Source organism: Pelobates fuscus, chromosome 3, assembly GCF_036172605.1.
Source record: "Pelobates fuscus isolate aPelFus1 chromosome 3, aPelFus1.pri, whole genome shotgun sequence".
Lineage (NCBI taxonomy): Eukaryota > Metazoa > Chordata > Amphibia > Anura > Pelobatidae > Pelobates > Pelobates fuscus.
The window spans coordinates 374,852,216-374,879,809 of NC_086319.1; the positions used below are offsets into that span (position 1 = coordinate 374,852,216).

Below are 27,594 nucleotides of genomic sequence, written 5' to 3' on the forward strand. Positions count from 1 at the left end.
TTATGCAAAAAGTTCAAATGGGTAAAGCCCAGCACCCATGGACATGTTGGCGTTTGAGGCATAGCCAGCATTTTACACTTTTATCAGCATGAACTTCATGGCAAATTCGTAGCAGAGTATATTTTATTTAGCAAAAACAAAATAATTTTTTTAAAATGTCCACTGCCTGTTATTTGAAAGGCAAAGTCTTAGAGCAGACAGTGGGAATGCAAGTGCTTTGCATTAACGTTAATGTACAAGATTGAAGCGAGGCATCACCAATAAATTTGAAAACCCACGGTTTGCCACATATGTTCAGAGTTTGTGGCACTTTCAAAATCAAAGAGGTTCCTCTCAATATCAGAAACGAAGTATAACCATCATTCTGCCAATTCTGCATGAGGCAAGAGACAACTCTCCTAGCAGCTGGAGAGTTCGAACAAGCCCATGAAGGTGGATGGATCTGTGCAGCTAGAAGCTTAAAATATTTAATAATTGTCACTTCTAAAGTAAAGCGCAATTCTTTCCCTACAACATATTGCCAACTGTCCTGTAAAGCTATCAATGTGTTCTCCAGCAGGTTACCATTTGTGGCAAGTAGCACCATGCTGTACATTCAGCAATAGCACAAAGTATTAGAGTAAGCACTATAAGAGGTACTATTTATTTGAAATATTACAACATATAAAAACTACGTAACTGCAACAAGTACAAATCGGGAAAACTGCAGCACAATGTATAGTAAAATCAGTCATTTAAAAGAGATGTGATGTTTTCAGTTCAAAGTATTTTCAGAAGGTAAAATTGATAACTGGAATGTCAAATCAATCAGATGCTGATGATTTGATATTTGTAGTTAAAATGAAATAAAATACATATACGGATGGAGCAAGATCTTGGAGGTAGTACTCCTGGGCAAGTGCATTAATTCATTTCCATCTTTTCATGCTTCGCAATGTCTGTAAGAGAAGATTGTAAATTGAGAATCTTTGAGTCAGCACCTTGTACTTATATGTGCATTATACAGATTGAACTACTTTGCAAGAGGGAAAAAAAATTTTTTTTGGACATCTAAGGTTGAGCCTACCAGTAACTCCATCGCAACATAATAGCAGGCACTTCTAAATTAAAATGGTTACTAAAAAGTTGGGAATGCATTTAATTGGATATAAGGGCCATGTTTCATTTTTCAGGATGTAGTTTGTGTACTACATCTAGTACTAAGGTTTACATCTTGCACCACTTGAGGCCCAGAGAATATCTTTTCAGACCAACCTGTTCCTTCTTCCTTCAGTCTTGTTGTAAGGCATGCTTTTATCTCCAAGCCAATTGCTTTTGCTAAAGGAGGTGGCACTGCATTTCCAACCTGAAATAAATACAGCAGAAGGTAGTTATATGGTTGTATAAAGGACATTGTATTTGGAGAACCTGAACAGAACAGTTACCCACCTGCCTGTGTTTGTCCAAGATGTTACCAAATAGTCTGTAAGTGTCAGGAAAACCTTGAGATCGTGCACATTCCCTGACGCTTACCACACGATGCTGCTCTGGGTGAAGAACACGGCCCTGAGGAGAAGAGAAGAAAAAAAAAAAAGTTTAAGATTAGGCGGCTATAGTAGTTCAGAGTTATACAGACTACCACATTTCACATACAAGACTGAACAGCTTTACTAGCCAGATTAACATTGAAACAATATTCAAGTTTATAATTAAGTCCTACAAGATGTTATTGGATTACCTGTTTGCCCATTGGTTCAGGATTTGTGACTGTGGTACTAAAGAAGCCATCCCACTCCAATCTGCCATATAATCCAGCCCAGTGGTTATGCCTATTCCCAGTATGTGGCAGACACCAAGGAATGAGTGTGCTAAACTGTCGATCAGCAGGGTCACATGGTTTACCTGGAAATAATCAAACAGTAGATTAAAGACTGCATATTTGCTTTAAAATTAGTAGTGTTATTTGGTCAAGTTACCACATCTCTAGAATCAAGGAAAGCATTTTAAAACAGGATTTCAATTGTTAAACATTAGACTTAACATGTCATTATGGTTAATGTCCCCTCTGCAATAGCTGTTAGTTAATAGGTCTGGATGATCAAGAAGATAGCAAGACGACCAGTTTGCTTTAAGTACCAATGCATTAAACAGCACTGCTCCTACACTTCCCCCAAAACAAGTTAGGACTAGTATCAGAGGCCTATGTGGAAAAAAAAAAAAAAAAAAAAAAAAAAAATACCTTCAGCACAGGAACAAACACCCCTTAGTGCCCCACTACTGCTGCGCCCATTCTTATCCTTGTGATGGTAGCGCAGTTTTCGTGTAGTGGTGCCATCAGTAAGGCGTACTTCTATGTTTGGAAGATCTCTCCAGTCTGAGCCAGGGGCAAGGGGGACGTGCCTCATTCTAGCAGCAACTAGGGCGCTCATGTCCTGGGGAAAAAAAAAATATATGCTGTGTAAAGCAAATATTCTAAGTTGTATAACCATCCTGTACAATATGTTTTAACACAACTTAAAGACCTTCAATATTTCTGTTGCAGGTGTCTGAATATAAGACATAAGATACACCCCAATAGACCAGTAACCTATACAAGTTGAGCATAATGACTTATTCGATTTTACATTCATAGAGAGACTATGGTGAGGCATAATGGAGGAAACTTTGAAATACTGTAAAGTCTGCAGCTTTAAACTGGCATTAAAACATTTGCAGCTTAACTTCAAAAATCTGTTAAAATATTAATATCTAGGCATCTATAAGTAGCTCTGCAAATCAAAAAAACACTAGCACATAATGCACCTTGCAGATATGATCTCTGAGAATTGGTTGGTACTGGGAGCCCCGAATCTGCCGCTGAAACCAAGACTGTGGTTCCCCATTGTAGGATATTTCCAGGGCAGATGCACCATTACGGATCTCTGGAAGGTCTGACATGGCATCCCGGACTGTAATGGTTCGGAAGAGGCTGGAGTTTGTTCTGAGATAAAGTAAAAAAAATGATAAGTTGTTAAATAGGTCTACGCAACACCAGCAATCACCTTATTTGGATGTGTTTGTGTTTTAGACAGAGGGGAGATTAAGAGAATCCAAACACGTTTGTGTGCCAAAACACCTGGGACAGTTACCTTGTGATATTACTGACATATCTCTTTTCATCAATGACAACACTTAGCTGGCAGGCACGTGGAGCAAATACATGCAGAGGTTCAGGGAACATTGGCAGTTTCTCTCCTGGTGCAGCAGCAAGTACAATTGCTCTTCTACGAGTTTGTGCCACACCATACTGTCCAGCCTGCAAAACAAAGCATTGTGGTGTCCCATTAGGCAATTTAAACCCTCTAGACCAGGGGTTCTCAAGGACCCCCTACCAGTCCAGGATTTAGCGATTACCTGGGTGTGTCTAAGGTGTTTAGGGGGTCCTGAGGACTGTGTTGAGAACCCCTGCTCTAGACCAAGCTAAATCAGCATTCCATCTGTAATTAAGGCTTATTTGACCCATTTTCTATGAGAATGGGATACACTGTTAAAAAGCAGTCAAGGACTAGTCTGTTCATCCAAACAAAGATGTTACCTAAAACAAATTAGCTAGTCTAGAAAATAATCAAAAAAAAAAAAAGAAAAATCTGGGAGACAGAATCTTTCAGGATTTATTATTAGAAACACAGCAATAATCTTACCTGAAGTACCCCAAATGTACATTGGTATCCCATTCGTACAAGACAGCGGAGTGTTAGCTTGAGAACCATGGAACTTTTGAAGGAGACAAAATTTCTTACATTTTCCAATAGGAAGAATTTTGGTCGGTAGTAGTCACAATAGCTGCAAGAAAGAAGTTCAGGCAGGTAAAGTGTGTAAATCTCACAAGAGTGTTAATGGTACATCTGGTAGATTTATTTAAATGATTAAGCAGCACATGCTCCCTCAAGAAATTTAGTACGGTTTAATTAAATGAGGTTTACTAGATGCAGCTCCCATCCTCTACTAAAAAAAGCGCTTGACTTCCTTTAGATGTGGAGCCAAGTCCTGCACTGGCTAAAAGCAATCAGCTGACATTCTTAGCCATTGAACTAAGCCCCACACTACAGGACTTAAAATCAGCTGCCAGATCTTCAACAAGTGGAGGTGGTGAGGGATGGCATTGGTCTGGCTCTTTACAATGGGGAGGGGTATAGAGCTTAGTGTTCCCCTAATGCAGCATGTATACACATTTTTGGTTATCACTGTTCTGTACAAACACCAACATACCTGAGATAAGAGACTACCAATGAATTCTTGAATTTAGAGTAGGTCCTGGAGTTGAATCTGTTCATTCCACTAAACCCTTGGCATGGTGGACCACCGCATAACATTTCTACATCTCCTTTCTGTGGTAGCCGCTGTCCTAAAGAATTTGTTTTCTCCCCAGCCATGACAAGCTTCAGTAAGACATTACAGTCCTCTGTAAACACTGTGGCACCCGGATTGTTTAGCCTAAAGGCCTGGGCCGCAGGGTCCCACATTTCAATGGCCCACTTTGACTCCGCCACACCTGGAGATATGAAACAAACACTCCCATTTAAGTTTTTCAAATAAAGTTTGGGAAGGTATTTTGAGCTGGCACAATATTTCTGAATTTCAGGAAATATTGATGAAGGTGCATTGTACAACCATGATCAGCTTGCTTTACTACCATTCATTGCTTACACTCTGGTAGTAAGTGCCTGCTACCACCACAGCCATAATTTTCTGAGGCCCACCTTTATTAGAGCAGATTAAGCTCATTTTAGAATGGGTTTTAATTTAGGCATACCAGGCAGCTTAAAGACATATGCACTTTAAAAACACTCAAGGGACAGTCATTTAAAGTTCAGTCTAGGTTTGCAGTGAGAGACTCTACTTGGTAAGTGTTCACTGTAGGAGATGCAATATGAAGGAGAGGAAGGGAGGTTAAGTTTCTAGTGTAATAACTAATACATTGAATATGGATGGCAGTTTATTAGGACAGGAAAGTGTATAAATCCATACCTGCTTGATGGAAGCCTTCAGACAAACCTCCACAGCCAGAGAACACATCCAGTGTACGCAATTTTGGCATTTTGTCTTCTGCAGCTTGCTGTTCACTTTCAGACTTCACAGACTGCACTTTCCCCTTGCCTGGAGGTTGAAATGGTATAGGTCACATTAAAGAGAACACGATCATGTAACAGTTGTGAGGAAACTAGTATAGTCTCTGTACCTTTCCCCTTGCCTTTTCCTTTCCCTTTGTTTACAGCACTGCGTGCATGGTTAGGAGGATCCTCAAAACTCTTAGTCTTTGCATTATAGGCCTAAAAAGGAGGACACAAAGGTTCTCATTAGAAGTGAGATCATTATGTATTCTCCCCCTCCCCCCTTTTAAAGTTGTGATTAAAATAAGTTATTTGGAAGCCTACCTCCAGAAAGTAGAATCTGTCTGCACCTCCTGCTGAATATTCTTGGATCGACTCAGTTAGATCTTCACCATATTCTACAGTACAGCGCCCTTGAACATCCTTTAAGGAAACTACAGTTTCCTCATCACTCCAGTAGACCAAGTTAATGTCTGCATGGTAACTAGCCTTGGAAGCCTTATGTGTATTCTCAGGCCTGTGAAATAAGAGTTTTGTCAAAGAAAATAAATTTATGTGCATAGCAGAAGCTACTTTAAGGGCACATAAGCTTGCCACCCTGTCGTAGTATACTAGAAGACCACTGTGTGTTGCCCTTGTAAGGGAGAAAAGGAAACCGCCAATGGCACTATCCTAGCATTACCCATGAAGTACTTTTTAAGAAGTGGCAATATTTCAGACAGTCCCTTGAATATAGACATTGCATTTTTTTATTACATTTTAGATGCGATTAATAGAAAACCTCGAAGATTTCTGTACTGCTTCCAGTGAGATGGGGCCTAAAAGTTGTCCTCAATCTTTACTTGTATTAAGGTATTTTTGTAGCTTATTACGTTTGAGGAACAAGTCCCCATATCCCTCATGACTGAGCCTGCTCCAATTAGGCTTCAGCTGGCGCTGGACTCAAATTCTAACTCCAACCTAAGATAAGCATAATCACGCTCCCCGTCCCTTTCCTTTCTTCCATCCACACCTGTGCAGCGGTGCACTGTATCTTCCGCCCTAGAGAGTACTATGGAACTGGGGCAGTTGCAACCCTTTCACAGAGATCAGTCGTTAATTGCCTGCAACTGTAAATCAGACAAGTATGAGGCAACTGCCTGATACAACCTACAACTATTACAGTCAGCAAGTAGAATGCTAATTTGAGGGGAAAGTAGATTAAATAATCAAAGCTTGCCGAGAACCAGGGGGGGTTGGGGGAAGAGTCCTCTTTGAGAGTTAAGAGGACTTTTGTGACCAGTCCATAGGGGGAAGCCATTTGCACAGTTGCACATTAAAACTTGGACCAACACCAATGTTCATACTAAGGAAGTTAAGGAAACCCAAGGCCAATCATACCTGTAGAGCTTGTAAATCCTCAGTTTTATGTCAGCTTCATTGGGTTTTCCAGTGCTGCGCTTGTGGCAGAATATCTCCTTGATTCTGCCCATTCTGTAAGGCTCTGGGGCATCAAGATTGCTACCCTTAATATAGTCTGAGGATTTGCGATAGTTTTCTGGGTAGAGATCTTCATCCACATCCTCTTTTTTATTAGGCCTCTTAAAAGGAGAAGCTAGCTTAACACTGAAAGACAATTAATTTATACAAATTAGAATAGGATCATTCCAAACCCAATAAAGAATTATTTTGAACAAAACCCAACAAAAGGGCAAAATGTTTCAAGTGTGCTTTAGAGTAAGCGACTCAAGCACAACGTTTGTGGGCAGAGTTTGAGTTGTTACATGATACAAAATATGTTAAGCAATGGATCACCATCATACCTGAAAGAAAAGGCATCAGGCAGCAGTAACACACCATTCCCAACTTTGTACTGAACACCATTTTTTGATGCCGTGCTGTAGAGTACTTTATCCTGAAGGTCTTCCACAGGATCAGACACACGTGGTATCTCCCTTTGCCTTATTTCATCCAGTCTGGCACAGCTGGTACAGAACCTAGAGAAAATAGTTCATGAAGATTACTTTCTAATTACAGACAAATAAGTATTGCTGCAATTTTGTACACCATTAGCAGTGCTCAAGATTTCTACCGTTTGAGATAAAAATGTAACCCGGACAGGTAGAAATTACTCTAGTGAATGTGCTACAAACCCTCCAAAGCTAGCAGTGAAAAGCAACTTTTAAGGCCTGGCTAGAAGTACAACAGCTGAACATTAAGCCCTGCCATTAACAAGTAACAATGGGCACATAAACATAATCTTAAAGTTATGGAGCCAGAGGTCATTTGTACAGTCAAAAGTTGCCCAGGCGATCACAGGCCAACACATTTTTTTGAAGTTCTCCAAGGAAAACAATCAATGGACCAAGCTTTAGCGGATGCTTTCAGCCCACTACAGCACCTAGGCATTCACATTAAAACTGGGGATTTGGCCGGATCAGTGGACAGGTGCCATCTACACAACTTTGGGTCAAACTATTGGTAAGCCAGTTAAGGGGCTTGTAGTGTTCATTTAAAGAAAATGTTGCCAGCATAAAGCTGCTAAGCACTCCACTAAATTCCAAAAGTGTTTTGGGGATGTAAATTTGACACATTCACTTTTGACAAGCAAACTTGAACACTTCCCATTACTGAACAAGCACACTTTGTAAACCACAAGGAAATGTTGCACATGAGAGAAGGGTGGTGAGTTTGCTTATGCAGAGCCTTTCCCCGATGTGTCAATAACGGTTGACTTAATTCACAGTTTCAGCAGCTACATTGAATAGATCTTCCAGTAGCAGACATCAATATTTCTAAATAACACCACTCACTTATATTTATTGTCTTCAGTCGGCTGTATCTTTGGTGGAGTCTCAAAACGAGCATATTCAGGGTCATACCACAGCTGGTAAAAATATGTTTTGCCATCTTCATCCACTACCTTTATGTCAGTATCCACTCCTCCCTGTCGATAAATGGGAGCAAGAATCTATCAAGATTACAGTGTAAAGATGAAATTTAAAATATCACCAAGCTGGCTGTAATGGTTATGAAGCACTTCCAGGTAAGGGAGAAAAAGACTGGCAATTGTTTGCCTTTTACCAGGGTCCTGCAGGGAGCAGAGCCTCCCCTCAAGGCCAGCATTGTCACATCTGGCTTCTGCAAAAACTGGATGATAATCCTGCTGATTATTCAGTGGCTGAGCGCAACAGCTAAGCTGCGCTGCCAATGAAGGATAATATGTGCAAGGAATACACATATTAGCTAGCCTGGAACTCTTGTTTTGGGCTGGCCAATAATGCTGCCAGAAGTGGAGTTACAAAGATATTTAGGCTGGCTGCTGAAGTTGTATGTGCAGCATTCCATGAGAAGAAGCCAGAGAATCCTTATCCTTGCATCATAACACTTCAAAACTAAATGACAAGTAACCCTTAAATATCTTTGTAGCAATTTGTTTTACTTCCTGTATTTGGACAAGTAAGGAGAGAGGGAAGGAGGAAGAGGAAAAAACAAACAAACAAAAAAAAAACCTTAGTCACAGAGAAACTGATATATCCAATATATTGTTCCTTACTATTGGTGCCCAAAGGCTTACTAGAATAAGCATTCTAATCGGGCATATGAATATTAATAGCAGAATTATATACACCAACTTCTCAATTCTATGACAGTATACTGTTTTGGAAACTAAAGCGAGACAATTGCACATCATGTAGTTGCTTCTTAGGACAATTAAGATCTGCACGCAAATGCTAGGACATGCAACAAAAAAAAGTTGCACAAGAGAAAACAAGTTTACATACAGTGATGATAGTGTCTGGCAATCTAGGGATGACCACCACGAGAAATTCTGAATTCATTGTTTCAGATTAGTCAATAAATATCGGCAACTATAGAAGACTACCAACAACCTTTCTAAACTCACCTCCATAAACCAATCATCAGATGGTGCCTTGTAGATCACATTGACTTTGCCATGAATGTAGGACAACTGCATGTCCTCGCACTCATCAACCAAGAAAAGTTCTAAAGGATCTGATGTTGCCCCAAGGGCGGTGTCTGTTCCAAGACAGAACCAATGTGCGTGAAACATGAGCCCTCCAGCATCTTCCCACAAGGATGTGATCCTTTTAAAAAGGGGGGAAAAAAAAGCCACACAATTACAAACTACATATTGGAAAAAAAATTACAATACAATGGATTTTTATTTAGGGAAATGCTAAAACATGCCCATCAAGTGCTGGTGTTTCCAAAGAGGTACATCTATCCCAGTCAAAGTAGTAAAAATTGCCAGTATGATTTTTAAATCTACAAACCTAGCCAAGTAGAGTGGTTCTGTCGGATTATCAGAGCTCACAGACACACAATCACCAACTTCCAGAACTTCAGAGTCCATTGACACTTTCTGGTAATATTCTTTCTTTCCATCAACCTATGACAGATTGGTTATAAGCAAAGTAAACATCCTTTACAGATTTGATTGAAGTCAACATACCCTTGTTAGCTTCATGCACATCTTCAGAAAGTCTCACTAAATCTGTAAAGGCAGGCCAAAACTATTAAACACAAACATTTACCTTGACAGGGTCACCAATCCAGGATATCCTGTTTTTTTTCTCTTGCTTCTTTTTTTTACCCTGGAGGATTTTCTTAGGAGATGGCATTACTGGAATATTGTCATCTACCTCTTCATCTTCATCAGCTTCCTTCACAGCAAGATTTGGACACCTGAATGACATGAGAGAAGTGAGAAACAACTAGGAGAGCATTAAGTATAACCCTCCCCTCTGTATCAATTTATTTTACCTCCTTTGTAGACAGGCTTGCTTACTACGCCCATTTCCACCAAACTTCACCATGTCCTTACAAGCTCTACATGTTCCACATTCAGGTTGCTGACATACCTGCGAGAAAAAAAAAAAAGTGTAACCCATCTGGATATTGTAGAAGTAACTCCAACAACTGAACATGGTGTCCAGTTAACAATTTGTGCCTGTAGCATTAAACATTCAAATATCCTCAGAGTAGGCTTGTGTCCCATGTCCATCACACACTTATGCTGATTCGGTGCAAGGACTTGCCTGGCAACCAAGGCAGTCCCCCTAAAATCCAAATTGGCATTGGCAGGGTCATGTGATCAGTTACAAAGGTTACAGGCAATAAATAGAAACACTGGGAAATTATACAAGTAAAGGTCCTGTCAGACTGTTCACTTGACCAGAAGAGCTTGCAGACCATTTGTTACAAAAAGTAATTAGGACTGACTATCATTTTATTACCAAATTGTCAGTTTTAAGTGAGGCGATTTGATCATTGAACGTTTGCGTTATTTCTACAAGTATAAATAAAAAAACAAACACTGTCTAGCCCATTAAAATTTTCAATTTGTCTCTGAATAAAGATACCACACAAGACAAATAACTTTGCTTACCATACACATTGCAGTTTCTCTGAAATTGGGATGGGCACGTCTATAAACCAAAACCACTTCATTAAAGTGTATTAGTTTAACGGATTCAAACATCCATTTAAATGGTCTCATGAACCTTAATCCACAAGATCTATTATATACAGAACATACCTCACAAACACCACAACGCCTACGCTTTGTGTTTTCTTTATCTTCATCCTTTTCAATTTGTTCAGAGAAGAAAGTGTCAAAAATCTGATACACCAACTTCGTTGTAGTGGCTTTTGTAGGGCCTTTGTCTTTTGCAATCTTTGTGGGATGTCTAATAGTTTGTCTTCTTGCAGCACGCCTGGGGGGGAGAAAGGTGATCGAGAAGGTGTAAGGAGTTTAAATAATCAAAGATATCAATTTAAAATTGGCCCAGTTACCATAATATTTACAGAATATTTAACGTTGTGACCCAAGCAATAAGAAGTCACCCACCTTTTCCCAAGGGTGACACCAGCCAACTTGATTAAGTCTCTCATGCAAGGTGTTACTATAACTGGTTGCTCATCACTGTCTCCAGCTTCATCATAGCTCTCCACTTGATCTACCACAAATTGAGCATGTCTCAGCAGAGAATCTTCTGTAAAGCGGTTAAAGTTCAACCCAGAAGGTGGCACAGTTGTCTACAACAGAAATAAATTACATTTTAATATCTCCCAAAAGGGATTTCTATTCAGTAGTGTCATTCTGGTTTATGGGGCCGGAGGTCCTCATAATCCAGTGTCTTTGGGATAAGTAGTTTACCTATAAGGGTTCTAATCAGTCAAGATAACTTTAACTGCTCAAACTGAAATCCATAGCACAGCAGATATTTTATACACGGTCTGGCTCAGTTTAGTAAAAAAAAAAAACCCAGACTGTTACTATAGGATAAACAGTGGACTGTGAATGGGCAATCAATGGCCTTGCTCTCAGGAAAATAGAGCTTTTCCTATGGCGAGAGGACTCACTTCGATTTTGTTGAGCAAGTCTTCATAAGTCACATCAGGATTATTCTGCAGGAACTCCACCACTATCTTGCTCATGTAGATCTTCTCCTGCATTAGAGCAAATATAGTCTCATATTCCTCACTTGGATCCATTAGTATGTAGTCTGCAAAACCTGCAAGTTTGAATAAGAGAATAACATTGGTTCTACAGATCATAGCAACGCATACAAGAATGTTTGTCAACTAGCACACCCGGGCACCCCCTCCCCCAAAAAATATAAATCCTTCCTAAAGCATATCTATTGAAATAGAATAAATGCATTTGAGAATAAGCACTTTCAAACCAAACATGGTGAAAGGTCTTAAAGCAATTATACTGAACTCTAAATCATGAGATTTCAGATTATATCTGCAGCTTTTATATGCTCTTTGGTTTTGGGTGGGGGAGGGTCAACAAAAAATTAAAGCCACACATACCAGTTGTGAATCCAATCAAGGCCCTTTCACCTCCATCAAAGCCTGTGATCCACCAAGCATTAATAGGACCTAGTTTCTTTGCCCGTACTCCACCTGTCAATGAAACAACTCTGTAGCACAATTAAGAAAGTCAACTTTTAAATACAAGCGTTGCCAATATCACAGATTATGAACTATTGTTACCATGTAACTAGTTACCAGGTGAATACCTTAGCTGAAATTTAGTATGACTTTTCACCCATGTAAACCCTTGAGCTTTGGACAGTTTTACAATAAAAAGGTAGGTGTTAATATTTCAGAGGGGATAGGATGAGCGAGGACACTTACCATCCAGAGAAGGGTTGTCATCATAAATTGGCTTTACAACACCACTAAAATACAGCTCAATGTTCTTCTCAATAAGACCAGAGTCAAAAGGGCACAAGTGCCCCCTTTTATCATAAATACTGCAATATAAAACAAAAACATAAATTACTCCACTTCATAATTTTTTTAGTTTATTTATTTTAAATAGAAAGCATTACTAACAGGATTCCCTTTAACCACCAAGTGATTAATATTGATGTACCCTGCATCTCAAAGTGGGTTTGTGGATAAGGATGATTGTACAGTTTGTGTGTGGGGAAACTTATTGCTCAGAATGAATACGGCTTTTAGGATGCATGATCCAGGCACTCCAGATCTGTCAAAAAGCAGCTTTTTACTGAATACAAAAGCTAAATTTCACCCTACGCAGAGGACTGTCAAGATTGTTTCAATAAAGCCGATTTCTGACAGATCTGGAGGAACCGGACCACATCTGACAGTTAAGACATGCCAGTGCTATTACTAGTGCCCACACCAATAGTAAAGTAACCACTATGTACAATTCCCATTCTAACCACCTTTATGGTTGGAAGGCATTTTAATGATCTGGATAGTCAAGGCATGAAAGGTGAAAGCCAACTAAAAACCTTTGAAGTTCCTGTAATTCCTCTGGCTTCTCAGTAAGCGCCAAGCACCCGACAGTGTAATTCCTTTATCTGTAACAGTTCTGATCTTAGGCCACAAAATATACCAAACATTTCACGAACCTAAAGTGTGTGACTCTGTGCTGTGGGAGGTCATCATAACTCTCAAAACCATCTTCATTGGCATCAAAGAGAGATAAGCGTTCATCTGTCAGCATTTCAGGCTCATCTACCTAGATAATACAAATAAAATTTGTGAAGCATACAAAGAATTAACAAATTCCCAGCCTGTTCTTAAGGAATCCAGAAGTTATGAAAAACAAAATGGAGGCCAACCACGAAAGCTTAAAGAACTGGGGAGGAATAAATACATACATATAGGTTTTGGAAACAACCAGAAAAACAAACTATAATTTAATAGTTATTCATATTGAAATTTATATGAATCTAAAAAGGATACTCTAGCTTAAGCGCGCCATGGCATATAATAAATGCCCAAAAACCTAAGAGCAGACATAAAACTTACAGCATCAACTGGATCTCCTTGGAAGAATTTGAGATCTGGATCATCTAGGTACTGCCTGCAGTCCATGCACTTTGGTGGAGGAGTCTGGATGGGAAAGATGCAAATCATTTTACAGTATTTGGTTTTTCGGCAAACATGGCTCTCAACATGTTTTTGCTAAAGCTCTACCTTAGGCTGTTGCACTGGTTTTGATTTTGGCGTTTCCACAACTGCAGCCCTTTAAAGACATTTGACAAAGTCCATATTAATACAAGAACATATAAATACTCCTTAATTCTGCTAATTTTAGTGAAAACTAAATTATTTAAGGAATTAGAAATTGTATTTACAAAATGTATGAAGACCAGACTCCTACAGAATAAAAAATAAGACGCACAGAGAGTATTGAAGTAAATAACTATTTATATTGCTAGACTAAAGCAGCATTCGTTACCTGTCACTCTCATTTGATTCAACTTTAATCCTTTTCTCGTCCTGTTCTTCCTAGGAGAAAAAAACAAACAAAAACCTGGCTTGATTGATGTTTAATGCGCCATGACAATCTATACTGTACGCATAAGTCAAAGTGCAAAAATGTCTGCTCAACATTTCATACAACTGCCCCAGTTGGGGAGGTGGGTGAGAAAACCAAGTCACAAGCAGGAAGGTGTACTACGGCTGCATAAACAAAGGGATTAAACTCCTAAATGGCAGAATAGCGACACTGTAGGTACATTGTCTGTACACCAAAACCACTACATGAAGCTAAAGTTCTTTTGGTGCCTATAGCATAGCTTTAACTTTGTTAAAACTCCCTAGCCGTCAATTACTGATCCAGTGGAGTTAAACTCAAAGGCAGACAACTGCAGAGAGCATCTTTCTTGCAAAGATGCTACAGTTTCCCTTTACATTACATACAGGAGCCTGCTGCAAGGTCTAGCAAGCCATTAACAGCAGGAAATACATTCTAAAGTAAACAGAATTTGTAATAAAGGAAGTGTAAATATTAGATCACACTTTACAGGAAGTGTTTAGGAAGGCAGTGTAAGTCACATGCAGGGAGACAAGGCAAGGCCTGTATAAACTGATTTAGCTCCTAAACGGCAAAGAATTGAGCAGTGAGACTCCAGGGGCATGATTTATACACAAAAAAACTTAGCCGTTTTAGTAACTAGTGTCCCTTTAAGAGTATTGAAAAAAAAAAATAAACCCCCCCCCCCAAAATTGTTAAAAAAAAAAAAACCTTACAATTTCTGGTTGCTCCTCGTCAGCTGAAGGTTCAGGTTCTGCTTCACCATTAACATCATCTGATTTCCTCTTGCTTGGTCTGTAAAAATTATAGGCAATAGTTGCTCAAGAACCAAATAATATGAAGGCAAATATTTTATGAAGTCATGTTGACTTAAAAGGAGACTGCAGACAAACAATTTTAGCTTACTGAGAAGCTTTGTGTGAATTGTAAGTCCCCTCATTTTACAAGTGAAAATTTCAATATTTACACTTATAAATTAATCTGGTTACACCCCCATGGCTTTGTTACTTCCTGGTTTTGTTTGCTCAGTGGAGTTAATCACAAGAGGCAATTGCTCAGGGCAACTGCCTTGTAAAGATTTCTCTTTGAGCTGCATTGGCAAGTCTGACTGGACAGTATGGAAGGAGGTAGAAGGGGAGGGATTGCAAGGGCAGCAGATGAGATCTGCAGATTTTGCAAGTCGTTCTTAGGTTTTTCCCCTCAATGAAACAATGCATGCAATTTTTCATTCTGGTTATATCTACTAAAGGTCGATTTTTATTTTGTATTTAGGTAGTGGAGTGTCCCTTTAACAGGAATGACATTCCAATGTCAAATCATTCAAGAGATAAGGCAAAGAATGGGAGGGAGAGCCACCTACACAAGTTGATTTATGAAGGTTCCCATTGTCTTGTTCATAGAACTCCTTCACGTATTCATGCAAGCACAAGAATATAGCCGTGAAACAGACGCCTGTCATATGAAGCACCAGGAGCTTAACCAAAAGTTACATACAAAGCAGGCATTTCCAGCCAAATTTCTGTCCAATATACAAACTCCAAAATATTTTTAATGTAGCATAGCAGTCAACACAATGTAGAAAATACTAACCCTTTAGCAAACATGGAAAGAATGGTGGGTTGTTTGCCAGTACTCCTAGAAGAGCGTGAACGGCCCAAGGACTCTAAAAACAAAGTTACATGCAATAGGTTTAAAAAACAACCCAAAAAAAACCAAACTAATCAAGTACATCCAATCTTGGCAATTTCATTAGTTATTTATTCAGGAAATGGGTCGCCATAACCACCACAGCAGGCAACTTGTGGTGTTTGTGGAGCACTCCTTTACCGCCCTAGATTGAATCTAAACCCAATAACAGATGGGACAATTCAAACTAAAGGGCAAGTCGAATTTAAAAACATACATATCAAAGTGTTTTGATTTCTAGCTAGTTTTATTAGATGCCACCTGGAAAACGAGAATAGTCAAGTTATTTAAGAGGAAAATATACATCCAGAGAAGAGAGTTTCCTGTGCTGAAGTTAAAAAAAAAAAAAAAAAAAAAAAAAAAAAAAAAACACATTTTATTGAACTTCACCTCATGATTGCTCACACAGATCCACACTCTGACATCAAACAGAAAAGTGCTGTATATGCACGCAGTAGGCATTTTTGACAGTGAGGTACACATGCATGGTGTATGCAGCAATTAAAGTGTGAAATCATCAAGATAACCAGACTTCGCAAAAAAAATTAGCCAATTAAACTAGGTTGTACTAAAAATAAAAATAAAAAGTTATATATTTCCTGTTAATCCCTACTTGTGTAGTAGAAAACATTTTAGTGTCATTACTGAACCAATAGGGTCTCTACATCATTGGTCAAACTACAGTGTGCACTTGGGACATTATGTCTTAAAGCAGATTTGGTTAGGGAAAATAATGTGTGTAGGTCACATTTGCTTTCTAACTGAAGCTTGTATAACCGCATTCATTTTAGGAACTCGAGACTATAAACATGAAATAGGAGACTTACTACTTTTGCACTCTCCATTTGTTTTGCCTTTCCTAGATTTTTGCCCTTTGCCGTCCGCTGCTGTAGAATCTGCCATCTCCACATCATCTTCGTCACTAACACATGTACCATTCGGGGAACAACCATTTGCCTCCCCATTTGCAGGTGCATCTCCATTTTCCATGTTAAGTTCCTTGTGAAGAAGGGCCTTAACCTTTTTCAGATAACCACCCTGAAGAGGAAAATAAATGTTTGCGCAAAATGCAAATGCACTCAATACAGCAGTTATGACTTATTACCACTGCACACATCCTCTTCCATAGAATTTTTCTTAAAGGGAGAGAAAGCACCAGAACCACCTAATCATATTGAAGGAGCATTTGTGCATTGTCTAAAAAGGCAAAGTTAACATTTGTTTTAAAGCACACTTCTAGTGACCAACTTTTTGAAAACTATTGAAAATATAGTCCAAGTGCAGCGTTGCAGGCCAGTTAAATTAAATTACTTTTAAAATTGTATTATTTAAAGTTAAAACAAACATGCAGTGGATTTAAAAAAAACCAAAAATCAAATATAAAAGTAAACAAAACTTGTGATCAACCTCAGGTTTGAAACGAATCACAAAGGGTCCACATTTTTCAAGTCACATTCTAAACGTTATAGGGTCAGGAAACAAACATGCATTGCAGACCCTATAGTGTTAAAACCACCATCAAGCACCCTCCCCCGCCCCCACTTAATATAGTAAACTTTTATTTCAGTCTGCTGCCTCTGATCTGCCTGCTTTGCTGACATCAGAATTGATTCTCTCAGCCAATCACAATGCTTTCCCATGGAAAAGCATTGGAGTGGCAGAGACTGCTCCTGATCTGCCTCTGACAGAGCCAGCACAAGCCAAACAGCAGCTCAGATACATTGAGTCAATGCATCTGAGGAAAGTTTAGTGTTTCAATGCAGAGGGTGGAGACACTGAATGGCAGTCACACTGCCGCAGGAAGCACCTCTAGCAGCCATCTGACGCGTGGTCAGTGGAGTCATCACTAGGCTGTAATGAGCACTGCATTTTCTTTGAAAAGACCAGGTTTACTGCAAAAAGCCAGCTATATAGAATGATTATACTCACCAGATAAATACAATAAACTTTAGTTCTGTTGACTATAGTGTCCCTATACAAGTGAGTATGTACATTTCCTGGTGATATCCATGGCAACACAAAGTTAAGTAGACTCCTTCCCCAGATGGACAGGAACTTAAAGGGACACTAATCACCATGACAACTTTAGCTTAAAGGACCACTACAGGCACCCAGACCACTTCAGCTCAATTAAGTAGTCTGGGTGCCAGGTCCCCCTAGTTTTAACCCTGCAGCTGTAAACTGTTTCAGAGAAACTGCTATGTTTACACTTAGTGTTAATACAGCCTCTAGTGGATGTCTTCCTGACAGCCACTAGAGACCACTTCCACGATTCTCAGTGTAAAAAAAAAAATAAAAAAAAAATGAAATGCGCACGCAGCTCTTGCTGCGCACGCGGAGCCGGCGTCGGCAGAGGGAGGAGACTTCACCAGTGCCGGATTAAGGCAAGTGGTGAGTGAGTTTGAGCAGTGAGACTGCAGGGGCATGATTTATACACCAATTCATTGCCATTTTGGAGTGAAATCACTTTGCTTATGCAGCCCTAAGTTGCATATAATTGAAATCAAACCATTTTGTTTACATGTAGGCTGTGTCAGTCACAGCCAGGAAAGGTGTGGCTAGGAATGCATTTACAGAAACAAAGTGATTTAACTCCTTAATTGCAGAGAATTGAGAAATGAAACTTCAGAAGCATGATCTATACACCAAAACAGTTTCATTAAGCTAAAGTTGTTTTGGTGACTATCATGTCCCTTTATTATAAACATATAGATGCCCATCCCTACACATCAGCCCTCAGTCTTTGTTTGTCTTATCCCTATAGTACATAAATTTCGGTCCAATTTGGATATTCCCAATTTCTTTTTGGCTTTTTGTTACCCCAGGGGAGTTCAGCCTCTTCCTTAAGCTTCAAGATGTGGCCCTGTTTGAGTCAGTCAGGAAAGGTGTGGCTAGAGCAGCATAAACAGAAACAGTGTGCAGCCCCAGGAAGCACCTCTAGTAGCCAGTGGAGGTATCCCTAGGCTGTATTGTAAACACTGAGAAGACAGTGTTTACAGCAAAAAGCCAGAAGCGAACAGATACAATAAGCTGTAGTTCTTGTGACTATAGTGTAACTTTGAAGTCATCTGGACAATTGATTAACACCACAACCCACTGCAGTGTTTATAGTACCAGAAGTCAGCTTACTTGGGTTCCACTGGGTATCATCCTTGCTGCATACACTGCATCAAGACTTGTGGCAGGAGAAGCCAGGTTGCTCTACAGAGTTACAAATTGTTGCAGCACTGTGCTAGTTAGCCAATTGAGCACACTGCTATCTCAGAGCAAAGCAGGAGTGCAGTCATCGGCCAAGCAAAGACATCCAACTTCTGTTGGGGAGACTGAATGCGTCACAAATGCTCAGTGGGAGCAAGCCAAGTGGTCATCACGTTTTAACAGTTTTACTGTTCCCTAAATATGGTGTATAACTACTTAATAGCGCAATGTACCTCAGACAGCTCTTTTCTGCTCAGCTTGTTCTCCAGATCACTCAATCTGTCTTGGACATCTCCTTCCAGGAAATCTTGCAGTGAACCAAGCTTCTTTTTAATACATTCCTATTCAGAAATAAAAAGTAAATTGTTAACCTAAAATTGGTTAAGTTATTTTTTAAATATTACTCTTTCGTTTTGAAGATCAGAAAGCAGATGTTGGACATGGGACTTTGTCACAAAAAAAAAACACAACTTCTAAAAAGTTAAGAAATCGCCAGGAATCTCTTGCAGCATAGCAATTTCATTTTGATGCTGAATGATATACACCTACCTTTGCTATCAAGTCATCATCTTCCAAGTCCTTCAGACTAGAGGAGAAAAAAAAAAAAAAAAGTTAAGTTAGCATTGAACTTACAATACAGTCTAAAGATTCCTCAGGGCCCCCCTCCCGCCTGGCTCTGGAAAGGGGTAAAACTTACCTTTTTCCAGCACTGGGCGGGGAGATCTCTGCCTCCGATCCTCCTCCGTTCCGCCCCGTCAGATGAATGCGCAGCAGCGGCAAGAGCTGCGCGCGCATTCAGCCGGTCGCATAGGAAAGCATTTACAATGCTTTCCTATGGACGCTTGCGTGCTCTCACTGTGAGAGTCACAGTGAGAATCACGCAAGCGCCTCTAGCGGCTGTCAATGAAACAGCCACTAGACCATTTAGGGGAAGGCTTAACCCATTTATAAATATAGCAGTTTCTCTGAAACTGCTATGTTTATTAAAAAAATGGGTTAACCCTCGAGGGACCAGGCACCCAGACCACTTCATTAAGCTGAAGTGGTCTGGGTGCCTAGAGTGGTCCTTTAATGAATTTAGCTAGAGGATAAAGGTTGCTACTAGTAAACCGTCAAGGGTAAAGGCTCTTCAGATATGGTACGCCTTCTGTTCCATAGCACTGAAAAAAAATAATAATAATCTCTTCGGCACTTAATTTCTATACAAGTGCAACTTAAAGGAACACTATGATGTTAGGAATACAAAGCTAGGCTTTCCATATAAAGCATGAAATCAATGTTTTAGTAAGGGGGATTTGAAGACACTGGTTGTCTCTTGTACAGCATGATGAGGACCAGTGTTTCACAGAGTTAAAGGACCACTATAGTGCCAGGAAAACACTTGTTTTCCGGGCACTATAGTGCCCTGAGGGTGCCCCCACCCTCAAGGTCCCGCCGGGCTCTGGGGGAGGAAGGGGTTAAACTTACCTCTTTCTCCAGCGCTGGGCAGGGAGCTCTCCCCCTTGGCTAAATGCGCATGCGTGGCAGGAGCCGCGCGCGCTCGCACACACATTCAGCCAGTCCATAGGAAAGCATTCACAATGCTTTCCTATGGACGCTGGCATCTTCTCACTGAAAATCAGTGAGAAGCGCGGAAGCCCTCTAGCGGCTGTCAATGAGAGCCACTAGAGGCTGGATTAACCCATTCGTAAACATAGCTGTTTCTCTGAAACTGCTATGTTTATAGAAAAAAAAGTGTTAAACCTAGCTGGACCAGGCACCCACACCACCTCATTAAGCTGAAGTGGTCTGGGTGCCTATAGTGGTCCTTTAAACTCTGAGAAAACAGCAGTCACTAGAGGCAGTCTTAACCCTGCAATAAAAAACTGTTTTTTTGCAGGGACACTAAGCACCCAGACCACTTCAATGAGCTAGTGTCCCTATTGCACTTAGTACTGCAATGTTAAAAATTGCAGATCCATTGAAACTGCAATGTTTACATTGCAGCGCAGCACTGAGTCTGCCTCCAGTGACTGTCTCCCAGACAGCCACTGGAGGTGCTTTCTGGATCCTAAATGACCACTGGTCAGTTAACTGACGCTGGACGTGCTCACGCTCTGCACAAGGACATCCAGTGACAGACACTTGCCAATATAATAGCATTGCTTCAATGGTTTCCTATGGGGAAGTCTAATGAGTGTGCGGCATTTGCGGCTGCTCGTCGCGGGACATCAACGCGTTAAAAAGCCAAGTAAAGAGTTTAACCATTCAAGATGGTTTAGTATCCTTTTAAGGTGACAGGGCCTCCATACCACTTGAGTGGAAGTTGTCTGGGTGCCTAGTGTCACTTTAAGCAAGAGGGCTCAAAATAGACTTCCTAATTAGTCCCAGTTAAAATGCTGATAGGTCTAGGATTTCACTTAAAGGGACACTCCAGGCACCCAGACCACTTCTGCCCATTGGAGTGGTCTGGGTGCCAACTCCCACTACCCTTAACCCTGCAAGTGTAATTATTGCAGTTATAAACTGCAATAATTACCTTGCAGGGTTAACTCCACCTCTAGAAGACAGCCACTAGAGGGAACTTCCTGCTCTATAGCACAGATCTGTGCTAGATCATCGCTGGACGTCCTCACGCTGTGTGAGGACCTCCAGCGTCGCTCAAATCCCCATAGGAAAACATTGAAATTAGTTTTCAATGCTTTCCTATGGGGAGACCTAATGCGCATGCGCGGCATTTCTGCACATTAGGTTTCCTCGGCCGGTTGGCGGGATTAGTCTCGCCAACAGAGTAAGAAGGAGGAGCAGCATGAAGGAGGAGACATCGACGAGGGACATCGTCGCTGTCTCAGGTAAGTGACTCAAGGTGTTTTCACCCCTTCAGTAACCAGGGATTGGGGGGTGGGAGGGAGAGGGAACCTCCAGTCCCAGGAAAACTGTTTTCCTGGCACTGGAGATTCCCTTTAATTTTGAAAAGATGATTATAATTATCTCATGCCAAGTTTTGCAATCATAGAATCCAAAACGACACCAGTTTTACCCTGTGCAAGCATAACCATATAATTAAAGGACCACTATAGGCACCCATACTACTTCAGCTCAATGAAGTGGTCTGGGTGCCAGGTCCATCTAGGGTTAACCCTGCCTGCTGTAAACATAGCAGTTTCAGAGAAACTGCTATGTTTACCTATGGTAAAATCCAGCCTCTAGTGGCTGTCTCGTTGACAGCCGCTAGAGGCACTTCTCACTGATTTTCACAGTGAGAAGACGCCAGCGTCCATAGGAAAGCATTGAGAATGCTTTCCTATGGACTGACTGAATGCGCGCAAGGCTCTTGCTGTGCATGCGCATTTGGCGGAAGAGGTAGGAGAGTCCCCAGTGCCGAGGGAGCCCAGTACTGGAGAAAAGTGTTTAACCCCTTCCTCCCCCTAGAGCCCAGCAGGAGGGGGGGGGGGGGGACCTATTAATACTATAGTGCCAGGAACACTAGATTGTTTTCCTGGCACTATAGCAGTCCTTTAATAAACATTTTCTAAAGGAGAAATATGGCTCTCTACACCCTAAACAGCATGTGAGCGAGCAGAGCAAGTAGAGTTTGAAGATTACACAAGCCCAGCTGGACCACAGGGAAAATATCCACTCCAGCTCTTCCAAAGGTAGGGAGACTACGTTGACAAACTAAAATAAAAGACATTTGTGGTAGTGAGAACTGTGCTTTTCAATGTTCGTTTAGGTTACCAGCCCACTCTCTAATCGCATGGGAACAGAGTTTACCCTTCCCCCCCCCCCACGCTATAATCTTGCCACAGTTGGTCCTACATCCATGGCAGAGATAGTCCATCTTTATCTCAGCCAAGCCAATGCTTTCCCACAGGAATGCATTGGGAAGCTATTGCGCATGTGCAACAAAATGCCATGCCAAATCAGCATCTATTGATTTATTGAATCAATGCATCTCTAAGGGGAACATTTAGCTCCTCCATGCATAGTGTGTCACTAGGCAATGTAAACTCTGCCTTTTTCCATTGAAAAGTCTACAGGAACAGGATATAGACACCAGAACCACTACATTAAGCTGGCTGTCAGAGCAGGTGCAAGAGGCAGGCTTAGAAGGAGAGGAAGTAGCAAGGGAACAGCAGTATTCCTGCTCGTCAGAAGCCTTCCAATAATGCCGGGTGCAAGAATGTCACTTGGGCCCTGGCATCACTAAATAATGAGTGATAAAAGCAGGGAGATGACCGCAGTTCCATCGGACCCCAGGGAAAGCAAAACCACTCCAGATCTCCAGGAATACAGTTTTGACCGAGAGAACACGTGGAGTCTGCCTAAATTAGTTCCACTTTCTGGAGTTCCAAAACACTAAAGCCCTGGCTCATAGGTAGCGATTGTAGTCCACCAAACAGCGATCTCCTGGCTTGTTGGGAACAGAACCAGGTGACAGACATACATATATACACACACACACACACACATATATAGATTTAAAAAAAAAAAAAAAAAGGTTCACAAGTTAGTGTCCATCTCAGAATTTAAGACACTTTACAACCAAGTACCGCTGCATGCGTTCGTCAGACAAGATGGCACGTGCATCGGTTGAACGAATGGCGGCCGCCCACAGAGAGCACTTAACTCTGGTTACTATGAAGATGAGCCAGTGGGTGGTCTGATTTTGGTAGATGAAACGACTAAAGCCAATGGAAAATAACTTGGGAACGAAAAGTAATAGGGTTTCAGGGCAGTTTGTCACACCAGGTAGACTAGGTGGTGTGAACACTAAAGTAAGATTGAAAAAGTGATTTTAACATTAAGGTCTGGAGTACACATTTGTGTTCCTGACCCCACAGTGTTCCTTTAAATTGGTTTGACACCAAGGTCTCCTGAGTCATGATCTCGCCTTTTCTTCTGGGATAGACAATTAAAAAAAAAAAAAAAAAAAAAAACCTCTACTCCCTAAATCCTGAGTTGGCTGACTGAGCACGGGGACTGATTTGGGAACCATTGTGCTAAACCATATTTTTAAAAAGCAGTTTAGCGCTTAACTGGAACCACACTTCAACTCGCGTCCATACATAATGCAGTATGGAATAAATGCTTGAGGCATATCTCTGCAGTGATATCATGCACCACACAAATGCTTAAAAATAAATAAAATAGCCTTTTTACTTCTCAGTAAGCACCTCAATTGTTTATTAAATGAGAGCGGACAAGAAATACACTTTCAGGGAAGCAGTTACAATGCTTTGCTTGAAGCAAAAATATAGAAACTTTAACTTGTCTATTAGACTACTGCCATAGTGCTCTGTTCATTTACCCTTTGCTGACACTGCAACAGATACCACTACCCTCGTGCTCCCCCTCAGAAGACCTCACAAGCTGCAGTAGTTTATGAACATGCAATTTACTGGAGTACATTTTTCATATAACTGTACCAACTAAAACTAGAATCACATTGCCAACATTTCAAGGGGCACTTTGGCAGCACGTATGCACTCTGATACACTCACAAATACAGCGACACGAAGAAGAAAAAAAAAAAAAACATTTTAGCCACCTTCATGTGGGCCACAGCCAGTAGCTCTGTCACTATAATGCAGGACAGGACCCACGACTTCTAGTTGCTGTGACAAGAGCACAAAACACTGTACAATATCTCCTGTGTAGCAATGTTGGTATACTACACCTGTTGAGAGATTTACTCTTATGTATGAATATGAAACACTACATATACAAAGTAAAAGAAACACTCCAGACACAAAACACTCAGCTGTCCTAAGTGTTGTGTGTCTGAAGCCTAACATACAGTTTATAAGAGTACCGATTTTATCTATTTAAGACATGTGGGAGCAGAAACATCTACCTAGCTGTCACCAAGACAGCCAGGAAGGTCTTCTGCTTCATTAGCTCTCAGAAGTCAAGTTAGGAAGGAGGCGGTCTACCTCCTCAATGATCTGTACTACAACGCAAAGAAACATAGGAACACTGCGACTACATGTGATCACTGCTCTAGCATAGTGAGAAGCTTCTGACTGGTGTATTCAACACACTGAAAATCTGAGTCATGATAAGAAGATTTTCATAGCCTCTTAATAAAAAGGGCTAGACATTTTTTTTTGGGGGGGGGGGGGTACATCTAAATTGTCAATTTCCCTTTAACCCCTTTGCAACAGAAGGTGTAACCGGCTAATGTAAATTCTGTGAATATTTGACATCTGTCAGCATGCTGAAGAGAGGTGTCCAATGGTGGCACAGCCAGCACTACCTTTCATGATGACCAGGTCCTCCCTGACAGCACTCCAAGTATGAGCAGTGATGGCAGCATAGGAGGATCTCAGGTCTTGACATAGGAAGAAGTACTTTTTTTCGCTTTAAGAGTTTGTTTATATTAAAGCAGCACTATAGTGCCTGGAAAACAAACCACCCTCAGGGGCCCCCTCTCGCTGGGCAGAAGGGGTTAAAACCCAGGTTACATTTTCAGGAAGCAGATAGTGCTGCCAGGCAAGGGATACTGCTGATTGGCTGCGATCAACTGTTTGAGGGCAGCTTAGCCCCTGGAGGCAAGAGTACCCCCGGGGCGTTCAGGCACCACAAGAAGTTAGATTAAGCTTTTTTTGGTGACTGGAGAATCCATTTAAGAATAGGGAACAGGAACTTACCAAAAAGTGTTTTATTAATATATTCTTATGTTTACAGTAACCCTTTATCCTATCACATGACACCAGCAAGTGCATAAATGCAGAAAAAAGTGGCATGCCAGGGTAATCAAAGGAGATGGCCATACACTGGGCACAGCGGATACACTCCTTACGGACTGAATGAACTGCAAAATGTTCCAGCACAAATATTCATAAACATGTGCTTCTGTTGTACTTTGCCCCAATTCTCCTGACACTGGGACGGATACAATTCTATTCATAAAGTGACTAAAACTTACCTCTTCTAGACTGTAGATTAGTTTAAGCGGGGGTCCTCAAACTTTAATTCCTGTAACATTTTAGAATTGTCGCATTTATTGTTAAACGTCCACTCCCTTTTTTCTTTTTAAAGATCGCTAAACGTTGCAGAGTAATTTGTTGCTCTGCAAATGCCAACAACAATAATTCTACATACAGGCTCCTGGGGGCTGTGCCTTCAGGTCAGGAGTTATGTTTGCTGTTGTTTTTTCCCCTTATGGCAAAGTTAGGTAAATACATAACTGTACCATTGTGGGAGATAGAAGGTTGATTCTAAGAATAAATAAATAGAGATTTTTATTAGTGCTGCCCTGCAGTAAGCAGGTTGGAGGTTTAGTGGCAATGCTAATGTTTACTAGGAGTAATTACCTGCAGCATGTGAAAGCTACACACACAGCATATGAAAGCTACATACAGAAGAGCAGAACTTTCTACATACTCTCCTAAAGCCAGAAAGGTGAGTGACCATCTCCAACACCCCCCCCTCCCTCTCCGCTTGGAGGGGTGCATGACGTCATGGCCCCCTAACATTACGTCACATGCAGCCTCCAGTTGAGCAAGCAGCGCGGGTACCGGCCCAGCAAAGGGAGGTGAGTGAGGTGCTTACCATTTGCTGATTTCGGCATGCCGACACTGTGAGGCGGCCTGGCCAGGCATTGCTGACTCCGGGGAGGGTATCAGTAAAGTCAATGTGCGCACACACACGCTAGACAGCCTTTACACGGTAAAGATTAATGCAGACCCCGGCCGGGCGGTAAGGAGTGATTGGTGAGCGCGGGAACGGCTGGAGGAAGTGAGAGGATATTCCCGCCAACACAGAGAGTGCGCGAGACTCTCCAATCCAAAAAAAAAAAAATCAAAACAATAAAACAGCGCGCGGCACGGGGACAGCGCGTGGGAGCTCTCTCACACACAGAGCAGAGCGAGACAAGGCTGAGCGCGCGGCAGCTGCTGCAACGGCTGCACCAATGGGCTACGAGGGAGCGAGCTGGAGCGCGAGAACATGCACAATTTCGAATTCCTGCCACCCGCAGCCGCCTCGGCTTTTCAAATGAGAGGGGGGGGGGGAAGCGAGGGCGCCGGGCGCGCGTCACGTGACCACGCCCCCCCCCCAACCACTCTCCCGCGTTTTCTGTTTACGCGCGAAAAAAATAAAATAAAAAAAACTGGATTCTGATATGATAGGAGGAAGGGGGGATGAAAAGGAGTGCGAGGAGGGGAAAAAAAGCAGGACAATAGATTGACATACAAAATAGTTTTTATTTGATGGTCACTATTTATTCACACATGACATCCATTTTGCTTTGAATGTTTTTTTTTCTATTTTGCCCTCCCCCAAACACGCTCATTGGTCTGTCCCTTCGTATTTACGTTGATACGTTTGCGTAAGGTCACAACATGCGACGCATGCGTAGTCTGCATACTGCCCCCGGGGGGGGGGGGGCGGAGCTTGCATTCCCGTGACGTCATTGTGTTTACTTCGACAGCTACTAGGACTAACACTGTGACAGAGCATGACGGGAAATGTAGTTCACAGCAGTAGTACAGCAAAGGTAACTCCAGTGAGCTGTTGTTAAAGATGTTGGGATATAGAACTGTCCTTTTGGACCACATGTTGAGTTTTTATGATATAAAATATTTTATTTATCCCCTTATTGACCACTGTTTGGGACCAGGGCTTTTTTTTACATTTCTGCGGTGTTTGTATTTAGCTGTAATTTTCCTCTTATTCATTTACTGTACCCACACATATTATGTACCGTTGTTCTCGCCATTTAATGGTATTTCTAAAGATACCATTATTTTCATCATATCATTTACTATAAATATAATATTTAAATCTGATGAATTTTTTTTTAAAAACCCACACTTTTTCGAACTTTGACCCCCAAAATCTGTT

At 41.2% G+C, this 27,594-nt stretch overlaps 1 protein-coding gene across 1 annotated transcript; it reads right to left on the minus strand.

The window, feature by feature from the left end:
* Positions 1–629: 629 nt before the first annotated feature.
* Positions 630–26,361, minus strand: DNMT1 (DNA methyltransferase 1). The gene is made up of 34 exons (XM_063449463.1): positions 26,302–26,361; positions 19,315–19,351; positions 18,999–19,106; positions 16,395–16,605; positions 15,472–15,544; positions 14,598–14,676; positions 13,804–13,853; positions 13,539–13,587; positions 13,371–13,454; positions 12,968–13,077; positions 12,222–12,340; positions 11,895–11,987; positions 11,439–11,590; positions 10,924–11,111; positions 10,612–10,789; positions 9,837–9,934; positions 9,608–9,758; positions 9,347–9,462; positions 8,956–9,157; positions 7,862–7,995; positions 6,872–7,045; positions 6,450–6,674; positions 5,394–5,586; positions 5,198–5,288; positions 4,987–5,115; positions 4,228–4,510; positions 3,660–3,801; positions 3,108–3,274; positions 2,782–2,959; positions 2,219–2,411; positions 1,718–1,881; positions 1,429–1,545; positions 1,255–1,345; positions 630–938 (listed from the first exon to the last, which is right to left on the minus strand). The coding sequence occupies exons 1-34, from the start codon at positions 26,349–26,351 to the stop codon at positions 904–906; spliced, it is 4,464 nt and encodes a 1,487-aa protein (XP_063305533.1). The 5' UTR covers positions 26,352–26,361; the 3' UTR covers positions 630–903.
* Between the last annotated feature and the right edge of the window lie 1,233 nt (positions 26,362–27,594).